This window comes from Rhinoraja longicauda, chromosome 26, assembly GCF_053455715.1.
Source record: "Rhinoraja longicauda isolate Sanriku21f chromosome 26, sRhiLon1.1, whole genome shotgun sequence".
NCBI lineage: Eukaryota > Metazoa > Chordata > Chondrichthyes > Rajiformes > Arhynchobatidae > Rhinoraja > Rhinoraja longicauda.
In genome coordinates, this window is record NC_135978.1 from 3169347 (window position 1) to 3192047 (window position 22701).

The 22701-nt window shown below is 43.9% G+C and overlaps 1 protein-coding gene across 1 annotated transcript in view; it reads right to left on the reverse strand.

Moving 5' to 3' along the window:
• Positions 1 to 22701, reverse strand: part of aatf (apoptosis antagonizing transcription factor) — a 115971-nt gene that overhangs the window by 22433 nt on the left and 70837 nt on the right. Inside the window, exons 9-11 of the mRNA XM_078421996.1 lie at positions 20173 to 20240; positions 14350 to 14430; positions 13269 to 13340 (exon numbers count right to left, since the gene is read on the reverse strand). Coding sequence (XP_078278122.1) covers positions 13269 to 13340; positions 14350 to 14430; positions 20173 to 20240 — 221 coding nt within the window. The remainder of the gene's footprint in view (positions 1 to 13268; positions 13341 to 14349; positions 14431 to 20172; positions 20241 to 22701) is intronic.

A 22701-nucleotide genomic window follows, 5' to 3' on the forward strand; every position in this document is an offset into this window, starting at 1 on the left:
AATAACGAGGATATGGGAGTAGGATATGTTCATTATCAACATAGCCACTGCTCCCTGCATCCTAGATTACCTGAACAGTGGATCACTCCACTCATTGATTTAGAATTTATTTCTGACTGGAAACAGCTTTCATTTTTAGTAATCATCACTTGTGGAAAGCTCAAAGAAAAGATTAATCCAATTAGTTGCAATTAATGGTTGTCCAGTTGAATGCTGGCCAGGTCTGTATAATTTCAGCTGCTTTAGGCTGCAGTCTTTAGCAGATGAAATCTCCATATTTTTGGCAATTGACTTTAAAAATTCAATGCTGTTTTTTTCCTTTGGTATTCTTTGCCTTCTGCAGATTTTACTTACAAATCTTAAGGTGGTAAAAATCTTAGGACACGGTACTGAAGTGAAATGTCAAATTGTTTGTGGACTTGAATTGAAAGACAAAGGCCCTTCAGCCCACCGAGTCCATGCTGACCATCGATCACCCATTCACACTCACTAGTTCCATTGTAATCAAATGGAACTGCAGGTGCTGGTTTATACCAAAGATAAACACAAAATGCTAGAGTAACTCAGCATGTCAGGCAGCATCTCTTGAGAACATGGATAGGTGACATTCCGGGTCGGAAGCCTCGGGAGATGCTGCCTGACCCGCTGAGTTACTCCAGTATTTTGTGTCTATCACACTAGTTCTCTGTTATCCCCACTTTCACCCACACAGCAGGGGCGATTTTACAGAGTCCAGTTAGCCGACAAACCCACGCGTCTTGGGGATGTTGGAGGAAACCAGAACACCAGACGGTCACAGGAAGAACGTGCAAACTCTGTACAGACAGCACTCGAGGTCAGAATCGAACCCGGGTCTCTGGCACTCTTGAGGCAGCAGCTCTACCCACTGCGCCACTCTGCCAATTTACCAGAACATTTATTGAAGAATTATTTTCTCAATAGCTACTATTTTGCTTTAACACCAAAGAATGAAAAACAACGGCAAAATTAATTAAACCTGTACTCTTTGCACACTTAAATAGACACAAAGTGCTGGAGTAACTCAGCGGGTCAGGCAGCATCTATGGATAAAGGATGCTGTGACGTTTCCGGTAGGGTCTGAAGAAGGATCCTAACCTGAAATGTCGCCCATCCTTTTTTTTCTTTTTCCGCACCTGGAGTATTGTGTGCAGTTTTGGTCTCCTACTCTGAAGAAAGACGTTCTTGCCTTAGAGGGAGTACAGAGAAGGTTCGCCAAATTGATCCCTGGGATGGCGGGACTTTCATATGAAGAAAGACTGGATAGACTAGGCTTGTACTCGCTGGAATTTAGAAGACTGAAGGGGGATCTTATAGGAACATATAAAATTCTTAAGGGGTTGGAGAGGCTAGATGCGGGAAGATTGTTCCCGATGTTGGGGGAGTCCAGAACCAGGGGTCACAGCTTAAGGATAAGGGGGAATTCTTTTAGGACCGAGATGAGAAAAAAATTCTTCACACAGAGAATGGTGAGTCTGTGGAATTCTCTGCCACAGAAGGTAGTTGAGGCCAGTTCATTGGCTATATTTAAGAGGGAGTTAGATGTGGCCCTTGTGGCTAAAGGGATCAGAGGGTATGGAGAGAAGGCAGGTACAGGTTACTAAGCTGGATGGTGAGCCATGATCATATTGAATGGCGGTGCAGGCTCGAAGGGCCGAATGGCCTACTCCTGCACCTATTTTCTATGTTTCTATGTTTCTATGCTGCCTGACCCGCTGAGTTACTCCAGCACTTTGCGGCTACCTTTGGTGTAAACCAGCACCTGCAGGTCTGTGTCTACTCTTTGGTATAAACCAACCCCTGCAGTTCTGTGTCTACTCTTTGCGCATCAGTTCTGCTGACAAAATCAGGTTCAATCTCGTGAACCTGTTTTTGGAGCAAATCGCTGTTTCCTTTGACTGCGTTTTACATGCACACGCCGCTCTCAACTTAAAGGACAATTTCAAAGAGGTGACATTGAATGGCAGATGGCTTGGATAGAGTGGATGTGGAGAGGATGTTTCCACTAGTGGGAGAGTCTAGGACTAGAGGTCACAGCCTCAGAATTAAAGGACGTTCTTTTAGGAAGGAGATGAGGAGGAATGTCTATAGTCAGAGGGTGGTGAATCTGTGGGATTCTTTGCCACAGAAAGGCTGTGGAGGCCAAGTCAGTGGATATATTTAAGCCAGAGATAGGTAGATTCTTGATTGGTACGGGTGACAAGGGTTATGGAGAGAAGGCAGGAGAATGGGGTTAGGAGGGAGAGATAGATCAGCCGTGATTGAATGGCGGAGTACATTTGATGGTCCAAACGGCCTCATTCTACTCCTATCACTTATGATCTTATGACAAGTGAGATTCCCATCAAGGTTGAAACATGGCGACCAGACACGTCCCACTCTGACAGATAAACATATCTAGCGTCAAAGCCCAGAGGGAGCAGCGGATAAAATCAGGAAAAAGATTCTTCTGACACTCCCACTCCCCATAAACCTTATCCTATTTGTGAATATGTTTCATGTTCAGTTCTGTAGATCACAAAATAATTTAACGTTAATTTTAAAATAGTGGCCAATTGTCTTCATCTTAATACTTATTTCATTGGCATGTCTACACTAGATGTTAAAAATCAATAAACCTCATTTATTTCAGCACATGATTCAGCTATAGTGTTACGAGGAATTAATGTGCAGAAATCTTTACTGATTCCATACGAGTAATCATTTTTGGTGTGATAGAGATTGATTGGCAATCATTAACGTTTATCAATGTGTTAAAAATGGTAGGTATTCTCAGAATTACTAGTGCTCCTAACATTTAGAAACAAGGAACTGCAGATGCTGGTTTACCAAAAAAAAGACACAAAGTGCTGGAGTAACTCAGCAGGTCAGGCAGCATCTCTGGAGAACGCGGATACATGGATAGGCGATGTTTCAGGTCAGGTCCCTTCTTCAGATTGATGGGGGGGGGGGAGAAAGCTGGAAGGGAGGAGTGGCAGGCCAAAGCCTGGCTGATGAAAGACACAAAAAGCTGGAGTAACTCAGCGGGACAGGCAGCATCTCTGGAGAGAAGGAATGGGCGACGTTTCGGATGGAGACCCTTCTTCAGACTAGTCAGGGGAAAGGGAAACATGAGATATAGACGGCGATGTAGAGAGATAAAGAACAATGAATGAAAGATGTGTGAAAAAGTAACAAAATATGAGATGCTGTTCCTCCAATTTGCATTTAGCCTCACTCTGACAATGGAGGAGACCTAGGACAGAAAGGTCTGTGTGGGAATGGGAAGGAGGATTAAAGTGTTTCGCAACCGGGAGATCAGGTAGGTCCAGGCAGACTGAGCGAAGATGTTCAGCGAAACGATCGGCCAGTCTACGTTTTGGTCTCGCCGATGTACAGGAGTCCATATCTCGAACAACAGATACAGTCGATGAGTTTGTGGTGGTGCAAGTGCACCTTGTCGCCTGGTCGATGCTTTTTCTCGCTGATGTACAGGAGGCCACATCAGGGACACCGGATGCGGTAGATGATGGTTAGAGGATGTGCAAGTGAACCCATCTTATAGCATTGGGTTGTAAGCTACCCAAGCAGAATATGAGGTACTCCAGCACTTTTCTATACCATTTACTCCATAAATAAAAGATACCACCACTAGCCTAGCCATGGAGACACACAGAAGATTATTAAGGGGTTGGACACGTTAGAGGCAGGAAACATGTTCCCAATGTTGGGGGAGTCCAGAACAAGGGGCCACAGTTTAAGAATAAGGGGTAGGCCATTTAGAACTGAGATGAGGAAAAACTTTTTCAGTCAGAGAGTTGTGAATCTGTGGAATTCTCTGCCTCAGAAGGCAGTGGAGGCCAATTCTCTGAATGCATTCAAGAGAGAGCTGGATAGAGCTCTTAAGGATAGCGGAGTCAGGGGGTACGGGGAGAAGGCAGGAACGGGGTACTGATTGAGAATGATCAGCCATGATCACATTGAATGGCGGTGCTGGCTCGAAGGGCCGAATGGCCTCCTCCTGCACCTATTGTCTATTGTCTATGGAACCACAGATGCTGGAATCCTGACCTAAAGACAAATTGCTGGAGTAACTCAGCAGGTCAGTGCATCTCCAGAGGGAATGGAGAAGTGATAATTCAGTTCCGAAGAAGGGCCCCGACCCTGAACGTCGCTTATCCATTTCCTCCAGAGATGCTGCCTAACCCGCTGAGTTACTCCAGCACTTTATGTATCTACCGAGCCATTGTTGACAGCAGAGCCGATATATTTCAATAGAAATCTGGAGAGTACAAGTCATCAAGGGTCTCAACCTGAAACGTCACCTATTATTCCTTTTCTCCAGAGAGGCTGCCTGACCCGTTGAGTTACTCCAGCACTCTGTGAAAAGACACCTATCCATGTTCTCCAGAGATGCTGCCTGACCCGCTGAGTTACTCCAGCACTCTGTGAAACGTCACCTATTCCTTTTCTCCAGAGATGCTGCCTGACCCGCTGAGTTACTCCAGCATTGTATGTCTATCTTCGTGAAAATCTGAAGTGCTTCACAATTGAACAAAAAGAAAACCCTTGAAAATTAAGTCTTAAAATTATATTTCAGTACCAAAACAATTTTGGTGAAAATGAAAGAACAAACTTCATTAAAAGCAGCATGCCACTGATACTCATTTGTTAGGTTTTCAATTGAACAAAATGTACTGCAGTTGTGCAGCACCCACTGAAGGTTTCTGACGCTGCCATAATGCTCAAGTATTCATATTTAAACTGGACTTTAGATTTCAGCTTGCACTTGAAAGTGCCTCCTTTGTCCTTCGTGACAATTACTGCAGGAAGACCCTGTGGCTCTGGCTCTTTTGTGAATGCCATCTTTAACGATGATGTATGGTTGTCCCTTTCCTCTTCGCCGCTGCAGGTCAAACGCATGACATCGCTGCATGTGTATCAACAAGCAAATTATAAACCGTGTCAATCTGAGTTAATGCAAGGCTATAATCCCCTTACAAGAGATCTAATATGTGGCGTGAGTTATGTTCATTTTGTAATCTGATAAGAATGGAGTGAGTTACAACGGTCTAATAAAAGAGTAATGAGGCTCCCTAATGACACTGTTAAAAGGTAAAATAACTTAAAATATTGCTCCTGTAAAAACTGATTAAATCTGCGTTGCATACTTGTACTGTCCATGCTACTTGTCAGATAGGCCATAGATAAGACTAAGGCATCCCACTGTTACAGGCACTGTAATCAGCCAAACTCAAAGAAGGATGTGTATGATAGCTGGAAGAAAGTATGAGATATTTAATAACGTCCATATAAGCAAGTAGATAAAATAATAATGAAAATTAAAGATGAAGTTAAGCTGGAATCTAATTCTGAAATGTAAATTTTTGTCATGTGAGAAACCGTCGAATTTTTAAAAATTCAGTTAGTTTAGAGAATGGAAACAAGCCCTTCGGCCCACCGAGTCCATGCTGACCCGCGATCCCCGCACATTAACGCCATCCTACACACACTAGGGATAATTTACAATTTTGCTAGCCAGTTGGCCTACAAACCTGTATGTCTTTGGAATGTGGGAGGAAACCGGGGCTCCTGGGGAAAACCCACGCAAGTCAATTGGAGAACTTAAGAACTCTGTACAGACAGCACCCGTAGTCAGGATCAAACCCTGGTCTCTGGTGCTGGAAGGCAGCAACTCTACCGCTGCGCCACCGTGTCACCCTGTGCTCTCAGAATACATTATGGTAGGTGATTTAGCAGCTTTATCAGACTCTAGATCTTCCTTTCATAAGTTACAGGAGCTGAATTAGGCCATTCGGCCCATCAAGTATACTCCACCATTCAGTCATGGCTGATCTATCTCTCCCTCTCAACCCCATTCTCCTGCCTTCTCCCCATAACCTCTGACACCCGTACCAATCAAGTATCTGTCAATCTCCTCCTTAAAAATATCCATTGACTTGGTCTCCACAGCCTTCTGTGGCAATGAATTTCACAGATTCTCCACCCTCTGACCAAAGAAATTCGTTCTCATTTCCTTCATAAAGGTGCATCCTTTTATTCTGAGGCAATGCTCTAGTGGGAGAGTCTAGGACCAGAGCCCATAGCCTCAGAATAAAAGAACATACCTTTCGGAAGGAGATGAAGGATTTTCTTCAGTCACGATGTTGAATCTGTGAAATTAACTGTCACAGACAGTGGTGGAGGCCAAGTTATTGGGTATTTTTAAAGCGGAGATTAACAGGTTCTTGATCAGTGGGGGGGGGGGGGGCAGGGGTTATGGGGAGAAGGCAGGAGAATGGGGTCCAGAGGGAAAGATACATCAGCTATGATTGAATGGTGGAGTAGATTTGATGGGCCGAATGGCCTAATTCTGCTCCTATGTCTTATGTGTATAGGTTAAGATAAACACGTGAAAAGACAGCTACATCTCCCAGCAGGACTGGTAGCACCAACTGTGAGGAAGCTGTTGGACTTTCCTCATTGCCCGGATAACACTGGAGATAAAACCTAAACTAGGTGGCTCTAAACTGAAGCACAGCAGTCCAAGCTTCTGTCAGCACATTTATCAGCCAAGGTATTCAACAAGATCAGACTGAGGAAGGATCCCAACCCAAAACTTCATCTGTCCATCCCCTCCACAGATGCTGCCGGAACTAAGGGGTTCCTTCGGCACGATGTTTTGCTCAAGATTCCAGCATCTGCAGTTCCTTGTGTTTCCATTTCTTGAATTGTGATTTGTTCACACCTTCTTAGTTTAGTTTAGATACAGAGCGGAAACAGGCCCTTCGTCTCACCAAGTCCACACCGACCAGCGATCCCTGTACAGTAGCTCTATCCTGCACTCCATTTTTACAATTGTTTACGAAGCTAATTAACCTGCGCGTCTTTGGAGTGTGGGGGGAAAACCGGAGCACCCGGAGAAAACCCACGCGGGTCACGGAGAGAACGTACAAACTCAGTCAGGATGGAAGCCGGGTCTCTGGCGTTGTGAGGCAGCAACTCTATCGCTGCGCCACCGTGCCGCCCATTCACTTGCACATTGTTAAAATTAGTTACTGCTCTAATCCTTTGCAATTAGGGATGAAAAATGGAATTACAATCGCAATGAAGACTGTTGTTCTGACCTCTAAATTAGAAATAATAGTTGTAATTGGTCTCCGGAGATGAGAAAGTGTTATTATTTGAGTAAATAAAAGTTGCGGAATCAGAGAAAGCAATAAAAAGGAAAAAAAAAATCATTTCAGTTTAGGGAATTTTACCTGAATGTAACTATATTTACTTTGATGAGTGGGAAGGCCTAATAGGGGAAAAAAAGCTAAACAACTGGGTTTTAAAAGATCCCTGGTAAGTTATTTCCATCTGTCTCACTCACACTATAATCAATCTGACAAAGGGTCCAGACTCAAAACTGTCCATTCCCTCCAGGTTTTGCCTGACCCACCAAATTTCTCCAGCACTTTGTGTTTTGGTTCATCCAATTGCACTAATAATGAATACATTTACCGACATGAATATCCATTGTAACAGATGTGGACGTTGTGGGCCGAAGTGCCTGTGCCTGTACTGTACTGCTCTATGTTCTATGAGTAATTTGCTGAGGAATCGAGGGGCGGCAGAGTGGCGCAGTGGTGGAGTCGCTGCCTTACAGCGCCAGAGACCCGGGTTTGATCCCGACTTCGGGTGCTGTCTGTACGGAGTTTGTACGTTCTCCCCGTGACCTGCGTGGGTTTTCTCCGAGATCTTCGGATCCTCCCAAACTCCAAAGATGTACAGGTTTGTAGGTTAATTGGCTTGGTATAAATGTAAAAATTGTCCCTAGTGTGTGTAGGATAGTGTTAGTGTGCGGGGATCGCTGGTCGGTGTGGACTCGGTGGGCCGAAGGGCCTGTTTCTGCGCTGTGTCTCTAAAGTTAACTAAACTAAACAAAATGCTTCTTAGAAAAGGTCATACTCCCAAATATGGAAGATACTTGGATTAAAAATGAAGTTTAAAATGTAGTGTAGGAAAATAACTGCAGATGCTGGTACAAATCGAAGGTATCACAAAATGCTGGAGTAACTCAGCAGGTCAGGCAGCATCGCAGGAGAGAAGGAATGGGTGACGTTTCGGGTCCTGAAACATCACCCATTCCTTCCCTCCTGAGATGCTGCCTGACCTGCTAAGTTACTCCAGCATTTTGTGATACCTTAAGTTTAAAATGTATATGCTTTGCGTGATGGAGAGGTTCATAATTCAGTTGCGTATTATTAGCTTTACCCGTCACTTATATCAGATGCACTGAAATTATTCATTTACACCTTATTAATTATCCAGGTCTGATACACAAATGATAGACTGGCATTCCAGAGCTCACAAAACTATCTATTCCATTTCATCACTGGTTCTTGTACAGTCAGGGAAGTATATTTTACAAAGTAGAGAAGGTAGCTTGCTTGTTCACTATACGTCATTATCCAGCCTGGTACATACAGGACCAACAAAATAATTTCCTGCTGTCTTACTACAATCTGAAAGCATCTTCCTTTACGATGCTTTGTTCTGACACAATCCAAACACATAACTCCTTTAGAACAGAGATGAGGAAAAACTTTTTTAGTCAGAGAGTTGTGAATCTGTGGAATTCTCTGCCTCAGAGGGCAGTGGAGGCCAATTCTCTGAATGCATTCAAGAGAGAGCTAGATAGAGCTCTTAAGGATAGCAGAGTCAGGGGGTATGGGGAGAAGGCAGGAACGGGGTACTGATTGAGAATGATCAGCCATGATCACATTGAATGGTGGTGCTGGCTCGAAGGGGCGAATGGCCTTCTCCTGCACCTATTTTCTATTGTCTATTGTCTATTGTCCATAACAGCAAGGTGTTAGTTTTTAAATGATGCCTATAATAATCAGCCATTAATACATGAACAACTTACAACATTTGGAAGGTCACAGCATTTCAAGCCACAGGTGTTATCATCACTGTTCACATTTAGTCAAAGAGATACAGCGTGGAAACTGGCCCTTCGGCCCACCGAGTCCATACTGACCAGCGTTCACCCCATACACTAGCATTACCCTACGCACTAGGGTCAATTTATAAAAGCTAATTAACCCACAAACCTGCACGTCTTTGGGGTGTGGGAGGATACCGGAGCACCCGGAGGAAACCCACGTGATCACAGGGAGAAGTCTGTACAGACACGTTATTATCACATGTACCGTGACACAGTGAAAAGCTTTTTGTTGCGTGCTAACCAGTCAGCGGAAAGACAATACATGATTACAAACAAACAGTGTGTGGATATATGATAACGTGAATAACATTTAAAGCAAGAGAAAGTCCAGTAAAGTCCAATTAAAGATAGTCTGAGGGTCTTCAATGAGGTAGATAGTGGCTCAGGATCACTCTCTAGTAGTTGGTCGGATGGTTCAGTTGCCTGATAACAGCTGGGAAGAAACTGTCCCTGAATCTGGAGGTGTGCGTTTTCACACTTCTGTACCTTTTGCCCGATGGGAGAGGGGAGAAGAGGGAGTGACCGGGGTGAGATTGGTCCTTGATTATGCTGCTGGCCTTGCCGAGGCAGCGTGAGGTGTAGATGGAGTCGATGGAAGGGAGGTTGGTTTGTGTGATGGTCTGGGCTGCATCTGCAATTCCCTGCATTTTCTTGCTGTCCTGGATGGAGCTGTTCCCAAACCCTGCTGTGATGCATCCTGATGCCCTCTAATCTTTTACATTGCTCATTATGACTATGATATAAATAATAAAACTCATTACCCGAGTGGTCTATTCCACTACCTGCACATTTTTATTGGATTCTGAATGCTTTCCTTCTATTTCCTTAAGCTGGTGGAGGCTGATGCTCCTCATAGAGTCATAGAGTGATACAGCATGGAAACAGGCCCTTCAGCCCAACTTGCCCACACCGGCCAACATGTCCCGGCTACACTAGTCCCACCTGCCCGTGTTTGGTCCATATCCCTCCAAGCCTGTCCTGTCGATGTACCTGTCGAACTGTTTCTTAAATGTTGGGATAGTCCCAGCCTCAACTACCTTCTCTGGCAGCTTGTTCCATACACCCACCACCCGTTGTGTGAAAAGTTACCCCTCAGATTTCTATTAAATCTTTTCCGCTTCACCTTAAACCTCTGTCCTCTGGTCCTCGATTCACCTACTCTGGGCAAGAGGCTCTGTGTGTCTACCCGATCTATTCCTCTCATGATTGTATAAACCTCTATAAGATTACCCCTCATCCTCCTACACTCCAAGGAGTAGAGTCCCATCCTACAAAACCACTCCCTTGAGTCCTGGCAACATCCTCGTAAATCTTCTCTGTACTTTTTCCAGCTTGACGACATCTTTCCTATAGCGCGGTGCCCAGAACTGAACACAGTACTCAAAATGTAGCCTCACCAACGCCTTGTACAATTGCAACATGACCTCCCAACTTCTAAACTTAATACTCTGACTGATGAAGGCCAATGTGCCTGAATACTGACCAAACAGAGTCACTATAGTTCACCTTATAGACAAACCACTTGGTTTTAGCACTTTCTTGGAGGAGCAGAAGAATATGACAATTAATTGGAAAGAGTTGAGTAATTAACAAGAAAGTCGCCTCACCTTATTTTTTCATTTCATTTTAATTTCATATATACATATACATATGTATATACATATATGTATATATGTGTATATACATATACATATACATATGTATATACATATACATATATACATATACACATATATTCTTCAGTGAAACTTAACCTTTACTTGCACTTTGATGCACTCAGCATTAATCACACCAATATTGCAAGGAATGCCAAAAGCTATACTTTATATAATATTGTATAATAGTCAATTTATATAATAGTCAATTTATATTCAAGGTTTCCCACTTATTCTAAAACCATCTTGTTGAGGACAATGGATATTTAAAGTACCGAGATAGAAATGAAGAACTGCAGATGCTGGTTTTCAAAAAAAGACACAATGTGCTGGAGTAACTCAGCAGGTCGTGTAGCGCCCCTGGAGAACATGGAGAGGTGATGTTTCGGATCGGGACCATTCTTCAGAGCAAGTGTTCACTGACATTTAAAGTAAGTCTTCACACCAAAACAAGGCAGAGATAGACAGAGATAAGGCAGAGATAGACAAATTCTTGACTAGAACGTTGTCAAGGGTTATGGGGAGAAGGCAGTAAAATGGGATTAGTAGGCAGAGATCAGCCACGATTGAATGGCGGAGTAGACTCGATGGGTCGAATGGCCTAATGCTACTCCTATAACTTGTGAACTTGTGAAAACCTGGGAGATTTTGCAATATAAATACCTTCCAAATAGAAACTGGATTCATTTCAGCAAAATAACCATCTTTCACCTAGTTAGAGCCCAGGTGAGCTTGCTGGTGAGGAGTCACAGTTTATGACCAGTAGTCTGTAACAGTTTTCTATTACCTCTGGAGATCCTAATCTCAAAAAGGTAAGTAACACTCTGTCCTCAAAGCTGACCATTATTAATAGACTACATTCAGTGCATATTTGCCAATATCACCTTTGGCAAGCTCAGTAGGGCCAACAAAGCAAAACGTAGGGAGGTCTTGTGCGTGCAGATAGAAATGTAGTTACATGGAGGTTTATTGCTAATATTGTCAGAGAAGTTCATAAGTTCTTAAGTGATAGGAGCAAAATTAAGCCATTCAGCCCATCAAGTCTACTCCGCCATTCAATCATGGCTGATCTATCTTTCCCTCTCAACCCCATTCCCCTGCCTTCTCCCCATAGCCCTAGAAGCCTGTACTAATCAAGAATCTCTCAATATTTGTTGGAAAAATGTCCATTGACTTGGCGTCCACAGCTGTCTGTAACAATGAATTCCACAGACTCGGCACCCTCTGACTAAAGAAATTCTTCCTCATCTCCTTCCTAAAGGAACGTCCTTTTAGTCTGAGCATAATATGGCTCTCTAATTCCCCGGTCTATGGTGTTAAGGTTTGAAGTGAAAGTTTTCAATGATTTCCCCCAGCTTTATCATTAATTATTTGTACAGCAGAAGTGGCCACGGTGGTGCAGCGGTAGAGTTTCTGCCTTACAGCACTTGCAGTGCTGTCTGTACGGAGTTTGTACGTTCTCTACGTCACCTGCGTGTGTTTTCTCCGAGATCTTTGGTCTCTTCCCACACTCCAAAGTAGTATGGGTATGTTGGTAAGTTGGCTTGGTGTATGTAAATTGTCCCTAGTGTGTGTAGGATAGTGTTAATATGTAGGGATCGCTGGTCGGTGTGGACCCGGTGGGCCGAAGGGCCTGTTTCCGCGCTGTATCTCTAAACTAAACCAAATTAAAGTAGAATTATTCTTCTTCTGTCAAGTGAAGACTAAACAAAATGCACAATATCTTTACAGATACAGTCACCTCTGTGAACATTGTTTTACTAAATTGGGGCGGCACGGTGGCGCAGCGGTAGAGTTGCTGCCTCTCACTGCACTAGAGACCCGGGTTCTATCCCGACTACGGGTGCTGTCTGCACGGAGTCTGTACGTTCTCCCCGTGACCTGAGTGGATCTTCACTGAGATCTTTGGTTTTCTCCCACACTGCAAAGATGTACAGGTTTGTAGGTTAATTGGCTTGGTGTAAATATAATTTGTCCCTAGTGTTTGTAGGATAGTGTTAATGTCCGGGGATTGCTGGTCGGCGCGGACTCAATGGGCCGAAGGGCCTGTTTCCGCACTGTATCTCTAAACCAAACTTTAAACAAAAATAAACTAAACACTCGGAAAAAAAAGCATCACCCAAAACAATACTTGTATGAATAACACAGATTAATTTAAACACTACTGAATGAAAAACATTTCGTAGTTAATACATTAATGCAAAGCTTTGAAAATATCCTTTCCCAAGAGTAGCGCACTGTGACATAGAGTTATTGCAGTGCCTTCACTGCCCATTATGAAGAATGGTAAGTGCTTTTCTCTCGGTTTCCAAATCCAATATACATTTTACATTGTGACGACCCAGTTTCTTCAGCCACACAGCACAGCGATGGGAGTCAATCCGTACAGCAATGAACCCGGGGCCAAATCATAAATTTGCAATTATTTTTCTTTTACTAGCATTATAATTAGAGGGATGAAAGAAGCCAAGATCACTTTGGTAGATCTGGCATGGGCTGGACTTTGATGCCAGTGACAAATGGTGATCTGATAACAAGAGAAGGGGCAGGTGATGGGTTGAAGAACAGGTCAATATCACCATGCCACGAGACGCTTTTGATGACCGTAATTTATTACTTGCCTCGCATCATCGTTCATTGTAGCCTGGTCAATAGGTGCCATGAAACTCACTAATTTGTTGTGGACATGGAATCTGTTGGAAAGAATTGAAAATGTTATTTGCTTCTGATTTCTTTACCTCAGCCAATTTAATTCTGGCTCTGCATAGTCACACTCCCAAATCACACTGACCATGTGGTGTACTAATTGTATGGTAGATTTATTATCCCATTGGTAACTGGATTATTTTTTTTAAAATGCACGATATCTTTACAGATTCAGTTCAGTACAGGTTCGGATTCGCAAACATGTTCACACATGTTTAGACACAGATGCAGTTTTTGATGACTTGTTATGGCTCAAGTACATCAATTTAAATTGGTAGTTGGCCCTTTCAATATTATTAAAGTGCGATGCCTTAACAAAAAATTAAGGTATCTATCTGGTTTGTTTCATATAGACAACACTTGTTTTAAATTATAGTTCAGTTGCAGATCTTGTTATTAATCAGGTCTTGTTATTAATTCTAATTTGAACAATGCGTCAGGGTATTGAAATACCAGTTTACATTGAGAACTTTATTAACTTAATAAACTCTCAATGCCAATAAAGGGAGGGGTTGCTGGAGAAGGCATGTTTTAAGGGTGAATTACACATCAGGGCGGCATGGTGGCGCAGCGGTAGAGTTGCTGCCTTACAGCTCCAGAGACCCGGGTTCGATCCTGACTACGGGTGCTGTCAGCACGAAGTTTGTACGTTCTCCCCGTGACTGCGTGGGTTTTCTCCGAAATCTTCAGTTTCCTCCCACACTCCAAAGATGTACAGGTTTGTAGGTTAATTGGCTTCGGTAAAAATTGTAAATTGTTCCTAATGTGCGGGACAGTGCTGGTGTGCGGGATCGCTGGTCAGAGTGGACTTAGTGGGCTGCAGTGCCTGTTTCCGCGCTGTATCTCTGACTGAACTAAAAAAATTGCGCCAATCCAAAGGAAAGCAATTTATCCCTATCCAGGTCAGCCACTGCTCACTCTCTTTAATACCCGACTATTCTTTGGGTAATGGATCTTGGTGTAAATACTGAAAAGCAAAATTGCCGTACAAATTACCTTATTTTTCTGCCCTTGCTTGCTCTGGTATCAACTTTTCTCTTAATCTTACTCCGTAGTTTTTGAATAGCAAGCCACTGTCTGCATAAAGAAGAAAAGATTAATATGGTAGTGAAAAAATAAAGGAAGAAAACCATAGAAAATTAATTATAAAGAAAATTCTAGGTCAGGCAGAGCTTAGATTTTCACTTTACACAGTTCCTACATTTGATCAATTAAATACTGAGGTTATCCATCCAGCGTACAAACCAAACCATCTACAATCAAACAAGACTGGACCAGTCTCACTCCCTCTTCTCCCCTCTCCCATCAGGTAAGAGGTACAGAAGTGTGAAAACACACACCTCCTGATTCAGGGACAGTTTCTTCCCAACTATTGCCAGGCAACTGAACCATCTAGAGAACGGTCCTGAGCTACTATCTACCTCATTGGTGACCTTCGGATTATCATTTATCATTCCATATATCCTGTGGTCAGTTTGAAAAGTCCGGGAGCAGAGCAAGGACGCCCGTTGGCTGAGAAGAAAAGTAAGTGTTAATTACAGTGGAAAAGGCAGTTTAAAAAGAGCGCCAAGAGGAAGCTAGTAGTCAGTTTGAAAAGTCCGGGAGCAGAGCAAGGACGCCCGTTGGCTGAGAAGAAAAGTAAGTGTTAATTTAAGTGAGAAGTCAGGTAAATTGGACAATCAGGCAATTTAATTGGTGATATAAGCAAGACTTGCAAAAGGGTGCAGCCCTGTTCGGGTAGTGCCCAGTGAGAAAAGTGCCCAGTGAGAAAAGTGCCCAGTGAGAAAAGTGCCCAGTGAGAGAAGGGCCCAGTGAGAGAAGGGCCCAGTGAGAAAAGTGCCCAGTGAGAAAAGTGCCCAGTGAGAAAAGTGCCCAGTGAGAAAAGTGCCCAGTGAGAAAAGGGCCCAGTGAGAAAAGGGCCCAGTGAGAAAGGGGCCCAGTGAGAAAAGGGCCCAGTGAGAAAAGGGCCCAGTGAGAAAAGGGCCCAGTGAGAAAAGGGCCCAGTGAGAAAAGGGCCCAGTGAGAAAAGGGCGAGTCTTTGGCTGCGCGGCTTTGGCGAGGAGGCTGAGGTGAGGAGGTTACAATTGTTTTAAGCCAGAACTGTTTATAGACACAAGGTAATGGTGGAAAAGTTGGTGTTGTGTGTTTCCTGCAGGATGTGGGAAGACAGGGACGTCGCTGGAGCTTCTGGGAGCTACACCTGCAAGAACTGTGTCCAGGTGCAGCTCCTGAAGGGACGTGTGGTGGAGTTGGACAGGCAGTTGGATGACCTCAGGGCCATCCGGGAATGCGAGAGTTTCCTCGACAGGACCTATTGTGAGGCTGTCACGCCAAGGGTCCAGGTCGAGCGAAGGTGGGAGACTGTTTCAGGGGGGAGTGGACGAGGACTACAGGACCCTCTTGGGAACTGTCGGGGCAAAAGACGTTTCCAGTCCGAGTGGCGGACCTGTTGGCAAGGATACTCGACAGGGGAGACCGAAGTCAGGAAGAGCCGTAGTGGTCGGTGACTCCATCGTCCGAGGGACGGACAGAAGATTCTGTGGCAGCAGGAGGGACTTGAGGATGGTCTGTTGCCTCCCTGGTGCCAGGGTTCAACACATCACGGACCGGCCTCAGAAAATCCTAGTGAGGGAAGGCGATCAACCTGAAGTCGTTGTGCATGTGGGCACGAATGACGTCGGGCGGAAGAGGAAGGAGGTGCTACAGCGGGAGTTTAGAGAGTTGGGAAAAACACTGAGAAGTAGGACGTCGAAGGTGGTTATCTCTGGACTGCTACCGGTACCTCGTGCTGGTGAGGCCAGGAACAGAGAGATAGAGGGTATGAATTTATGGCTGAGGGGCTGGTGCAGAGAGCAGGGATTTAGATTTCTGGACCACTGGGATCTCTTCTGGGCTAGGGGTGACTTGTACAAAAGGGACGGGTTACATCTTAACAGCAGGGGGACAAACATTCTGGCAGGCAGGTTTGCTAGTGTGACACCTGTGGCTTTAAATTAAGTAGTGGGGGGAGGGGTTAACAAATTGTGAATATGAAGATGAGGTAAAAAAAAGGGAATACAGGAGATATTGCAAAAGACTCTTGGAAGAATGGGAACAGAAGTTCTAGAGGGGAAAAGAAATTAAGGGCAGGGCCAATTGTGACCGATGTGAGAGGGGAGGTAAATACAGAAGTTAAAGTGTTGTACTTAAATGCGCGTAGTATAAAAAATAAAGTGGATGAGCTTGAGGCTCAGTTAGTCATGGGCAAGTATGATGTTGTAGGGATCACTGAGACATGGCTACAAGAGGACCAGGGCTGGGAACTGAATATTCAGGGGTACACAACGTATAGAAAAGACAGACAGGTGGGAAGAGGGGGTGGGGTTGCTCTGATGGTAAGGAATGATATTCATTCCCTTGCAAGGGGTGACATAGAATCAGGAGATGTTGAATCAGTATGGATAGAAATGAGAAATTGTAAGGGTAAAAAGACCCTAATGGGAGTTATCTACAGGCCCCCAAACAGTAGCCTCGACATAGGGTGCAAGTTGTATCAGGAGATAAAATTGGCGTGTCAAAAATGTAATGCTACAGTGGTTATGGGAGATTTCAACATGCAGGTAGACTGGGAAAATCAGGGTGGAAATGGACCCCAGGAAAGAGAGTTTGTAGAGTGCCTTCGAGATGGATTCTTAGAACAGCTTGTACTGGAGCCTACCAGGGAGAAGGCAATTCTGGATTTAGTGTTGTGTAATGATCCTGATCTGATAAGGGGACTAGAGGTAAAAGAGCCATTAGGAGGCAGTGATCACAACATGATAAGTTTTACTCTGCAAATGGAAAGGCAGAAGGGAAAATCGGAAGTGTCAGTATTACAGTATAGCAAAGGGGATTACGGAGGCATGAGGCAGGAGCTGGCCAAAATTGACTGGAAGGAGGCCCTAGCAGGGAAGACGGTAGAACAGCAATGGCAGGTATTCCTGGGAATAATGCAGAGGTTGCAGGATCAATTTATTCCAAAGAGGTGGAAAGACTCTAAGGGGAGTAAGAGACACCTGTGGCTGACAAGGGAAGTCAGGGACAGCATAAAAATTAAGGAGAGGAAGTATAACATAGCAAAGAAGAGTGGGAAGACAGAGGATTGGGACTCTTTTAAAGAGCAACAAAAGTTAACTAAAAAGGCAAAACGGGGAGAAAAGATGAGGTACGAGGGTAAACTAGCCAATAATATAAAGGAGGATAGCAAAAGTTTTTTTAGGTACGTGAAGAGGAAAAAAATAGTCAAGGCAAATGTGGGTCCCTTGAAGACAGAAACAGGGGAATTTATTATGGGGAACAAAGAAATGGCAGACGAGTTAAACCGTTACTTTGGATCTGTCTTCACTGAGGAAGATACACACAATCTCCCAAATGTTGTGGGGCCGGAGAACCTAGGGTGATGGAAGAACTGAAGGAAATCCACATTAGGCAGGAAATGGTTTTGGGTAGACTGATGGGACTGAAGGCTGATAAATCCCCAGGGCCTGATGGTCTGCATCCCAGGGTACTTAAGGAGGTGGCTCTAGAAATAGTGGAAGCATTGGAGATCATTTTTCAATGTTCTATAGATTCAGGATCAGTTCCTGTGGATTGGAGGATAGCAAATGTTATCCCACTTTTTAAGAAAGGAGGGAGAGAGAAAACGGGTGATTATAGACCAGTTAGTCTGACATCAGTGGTGGGGAAGATGCTGGAGTAAATTATAAAAGACGAAATTGCTGAGCATTTGGATAGCAGTAACAGGATCATTCCGAGTCAGCATGGATTTACGAAGGGGAAATCATGCTTGACAAATCTACTGGAATTTTTTGAGGATGTAACTAGGAAAATTGACAGGGGAGAGTCAGTGGATGTGGTGTACCTCGACTTTCAGAAAGCCTTCGACAAGGTCCCACATAGGAGATTAGTGGGCAAAATTAGGGCACATGGTATTGGGGGTAGGGTACTGACATGGATAGAAAATTGGTTGACAGACAGAAAGCAAAGAGTGGGGATAAATGGGTCCGTTTCGGAATGGCAGGCAGTGACCAGTGGGGTACCGCAAGGTTCGGTGCTGGGACCCCAGCTATTTACGATATACATTAATGACTTAGACGAAGGGATTAAAAGTACCATTAGCAAATTTGCAGATGATACTAAGCTGGGGGGTAGTGTGAATTGTGAGGAAGATGCAATAAGGCTGCAGGGTGACTTGGACATGTTGTGTGAGTGGGCGGATACATGGCAGATGCAGTTTAATGTAGATAAGTGTGAGGTTATTCACTTTGGAAGTAAGAATAGAAAGGCAGATTATTATCTGAATGGTGTCAAGTTAGGAGGAGGGGGAGTTCAACGAGATCTGGGTGTCCTAGTGCATCAGTCAATGAAAGGAAGCATGCAGGTACAGCAGGCAGTGAAGAAAGCCAATGGAATGTTGGCCTTCATAACAAGAGGAGTTGAGTATAGGAGCAAAGAGGTCCTTCTACAGTTGTACCGGGCCCTGGTGAGACCGCACCTGGAGTACTGTGTGCAGTTTTGGTCTCCAAATTTGAGGAAGGATATTCTTGCTATGGAGGGCGTGCAGCGTAGGTTCACTAGGTTAATTCCCGGAATGGCGGGACTATCGTATGTTGAAAGGCTGGAGCGATTGGGCTTGTATACACTGGAATTTAGAAGGATGAGGGGGGATCTTATTGAAACATATAAGATAATTAGGGGATTGGACACATTAGAGGCAGGAAACATGTTCCCAATGTTGGGGGAGTCCAGAACAAGGGGCCACAGTTTAAGAATAAGGGGTAGGCTATTTAGAACGGAGATGAGGAAGAACTTTTTCAGTCAGAGAGTGGTGAAGGTGTGGAATTCTCTGCCTCAGAAGGCAGTGGAGGCCAGTTCGTTGGATGCTTTCAAGAGAGAGCTGGATAGAGCTCTTAAGGATAGCGGAGTGAGGGGGTATGGGGAGAAGGCAGGAACGGGGTATTGATTGAGAGTGATCAGCCATGATCGCATTGAATGGCGGTGCTGGCTCGAAGGGCTGAATGGCCTCCTCCTGCACCTATTGTCTATTGTCTATTGTTTCTGTACACTGTGGATGGCTCTATGGTAATCATGGAGAGTCTTTCCGTTGACTGGTTAGCACGGAGGAGAAGCTTTTCACTGTATCTCGGTAAACTAAACTAAACTTAACTAAACTAAACTAAAAATAATAGACCAGGCACTGCTTCTCCGGTGTTCTGAGGTGTGCTGGAGTAACCCAGCGGGTCAAGCAGCATCTCTGGAGGACCTGGACACGCGATGTTTTGGATCAAGATGCTGAAGAAGGATCCCACCACAGTTCTCCGGGGATGCTGCGTGACCCGCTGAGTTACTCCAGCACTTTGCGTCTTTTTTTTGGATATCATAGAACTATGCTGGTGATCGCTGGTCAGCGTGGATCCGGTGGGCCGCAGGACCTGTTTCTACGCTGCATCTCTAAACTAAACTGGATAAATCAAAAACAGCACCATCGATGAAACAAATGTATTTACTGTCCATTTTGCGTGGAACAAACCACTTTAATTTTCATATCCATAGCAATTAGCTAAATTGCATTGGCATTATTTAATTAAAAAACTTAATTAATTCTAAAGTGGCTATTGTAGAGTGTTTAAGGAACAGCGTAAATAAATTGTGTTGAATAATTACTGCAATTGAATAATTTAGAAATCCAGAAAGTGTAAAAGATTTTAAACTTGACTGTTATATTTACATACTTTTGGAGCATTAACTGGTCACAGTCAAACAAATCCAACTCTAATAAAAACTTTAAATCTCAATACTTACCGGCCCATAGCAACCTGATCATTTGGATCAACAGTACTAGTCTTTCGTTCAATTAGTTCTCTGAGGAGCTGCAGAAAAATAGGAGAATAAAAATACACTGAGATTAGATGTAAAATTGTCTGCTCCATTTGCTCCAAGCACATTATAAGTTACAAAGGAACAAACAGATGGAGCAGTGGGTAGGTGAACAATAAGGTCATAAGCCATACGTGATAGGCCATTCGGCCCATCAAGTCTATTCAGCCATTCAATCATGGCTGATCTATCTATCCCTCATAACCCCATTCTCCTGCCTTCTCCCCATCATGCCTGACAATGTAGAAACAAGGAATTGCACATCAGTCTGAGGTAGAGTCTCGACTCGAAATGTCACCCATTCCTTCTCTCCGGAGATGCTGCCTGACCCGCTGAGTTACTCCAGAATTTTGTGTCTATCTTCGATTTAAACTAGCGTCTGCAGTTCCTTCCTACACAGGAACTGCAGATGCCGGTTTATACCAAAGATAGACTACAAAGTGCTGGGGTAACTCAGAGGGTCCGGCAGCATCTCTGGAGAAAAAGGACAGGTGACGTTTCGAGTCGGACCTGAAGACCAGAATCATCATCTAGCCTTTTTCTCCAGAGATGATGCCAGACCCACCGAGTTACTCCAGCATTTTGTGTCTTTCTATGGTAGGTGGACAACATTGTCTTTTGGGATAACATAATTCCTTCATTCATCCAAAATGGAAGACAAAACCAAAATATAGCCACAAGCCAAAGCTCAGATAATTCAATGGGAAAACTTTATCCCGTAAACAATCAGCTACCTCCCAACTTGCATTTGGCCAATTTATCAATATTGAAATCTGCATTAACGACGTATGTATGTGTGTGGAGCTGAACAGAAGAGAAGGAAATAAAACATACAAATGCGATTAAGAATGTCCAGACAATATTGTAGCTCGCTGAAATGCTCATCAGTTCGTAAGTCACAGGTGTATCCAGCCCTACTCCGCCATTCAATCATGGCTGATCTATCTTTCCCTCTCAACCCCATTCTCCTGCCTTCTCCACATAGTCTTGACACCCTTACTAATCAAGAATCTGTCAATCTCTGCCTTAAAAATACCTAATGACTTGGACTTCACGTCCATCTGTGGCAATGAATTCCATACATTCACCATCCTCTGACTAAAGAAATTCTTCCTCATCCTCCTAAAGGTATGTCCTTTAATTCTGAGGCTATGACCTCTGGTGCTAGACTCTCCCACGAGTGGAAACATCCTCTCCATATCCACTCTATCCACTATAGCCTTGCACTATTCGATGCTTCAATGATGCTCCCCCCTCATCCTTCTAAACTCCAGCGAGTACACGCCCTGTGCTGTCAAACACTCATCATACGTTAACCCAATCAGCCCTGGGACCATTCTCGTAAACCTCCTCTGGACCCTCTCCAATGCCAGCACATCCTTCCTCAGATATAGGGCCCAAAACTACTCACAATACTCCAAATACCGTCTAACCAGTTTACAGCCTCAGCATTACATCCCTGTTTTTATACTCTAATCCTCTCGAAATAAATGTTAACATTGCTAAGGTACAGTGCCGATTCTCCAATCTATCATGCTGAGAAATATATTCAGCTCTCTCTATCTTTCCCTTCATCCAATCTATTGTACTTGAGTTTAGCTTATTGTATTCATGTTCAGTGTTATCCCATTTGATTGGACAGCATGAAAACAAAAGCTATTCACCGTACATCGTTACACGTAACAATAATAAACGTAAACTTAAATAGACGGTGTTTGTTTTGCCAACAATCTGACAAACATTTTAAAAAATATATATATATGCATGGTTTAAATATAACTAATTACTGAAGCACAACCCATTATTGCGGTAGAGATACAGGTATGTACAGGTATGTAGGTTAATTGACTGGGTAAATGTAAAAAGTGTCCCTAGTGAGTGTAGGATAGTGTTAATGTGCGGGGATCGCTGGGCGGCGCAGACTCGGTGGGCCGAAGGGCCTGTTTCCGCGCTGTATCTCTAAATCTCAAATCTAAAAAGATGTGTAGGAAAGAAAACTGCAGATGCTGGTTTAAAAGGTCTCGACCCGAAACGTCACCCACTCCTTCTCTCCAGAGATGCTGCCTGAGTTACTCCAGCATTTTGTGTCTACCACAGCGGTAGAGTTACTGCATTACAGCACCAGAGACCCGGGTTCGATCTCGACTACGGATGTTGTATGCACGGAGATTGTACGTTCTCCCCGTGACCGCGTGGGCTTTCTCTGAGATCTTCGGTCTCCTCCCACATTCCAAAGACGTAATTAGCCTACAAACCTGCACGTCTTTGGAATAAATATGAAATGTCCCTAGTGTGTGCAGGATAGCGTTAATATGGGGGGATCGCTGCTGTATCTCCAAACTAAAAAATATCAGCTTTCTGATTATTGCCTTTTTATCTTTTATCTTTATACACCTTCATGATTAAAAGAATGTCCGTCTGCTTAAATTACTAGTTTATCACTTTTTTTTTTTT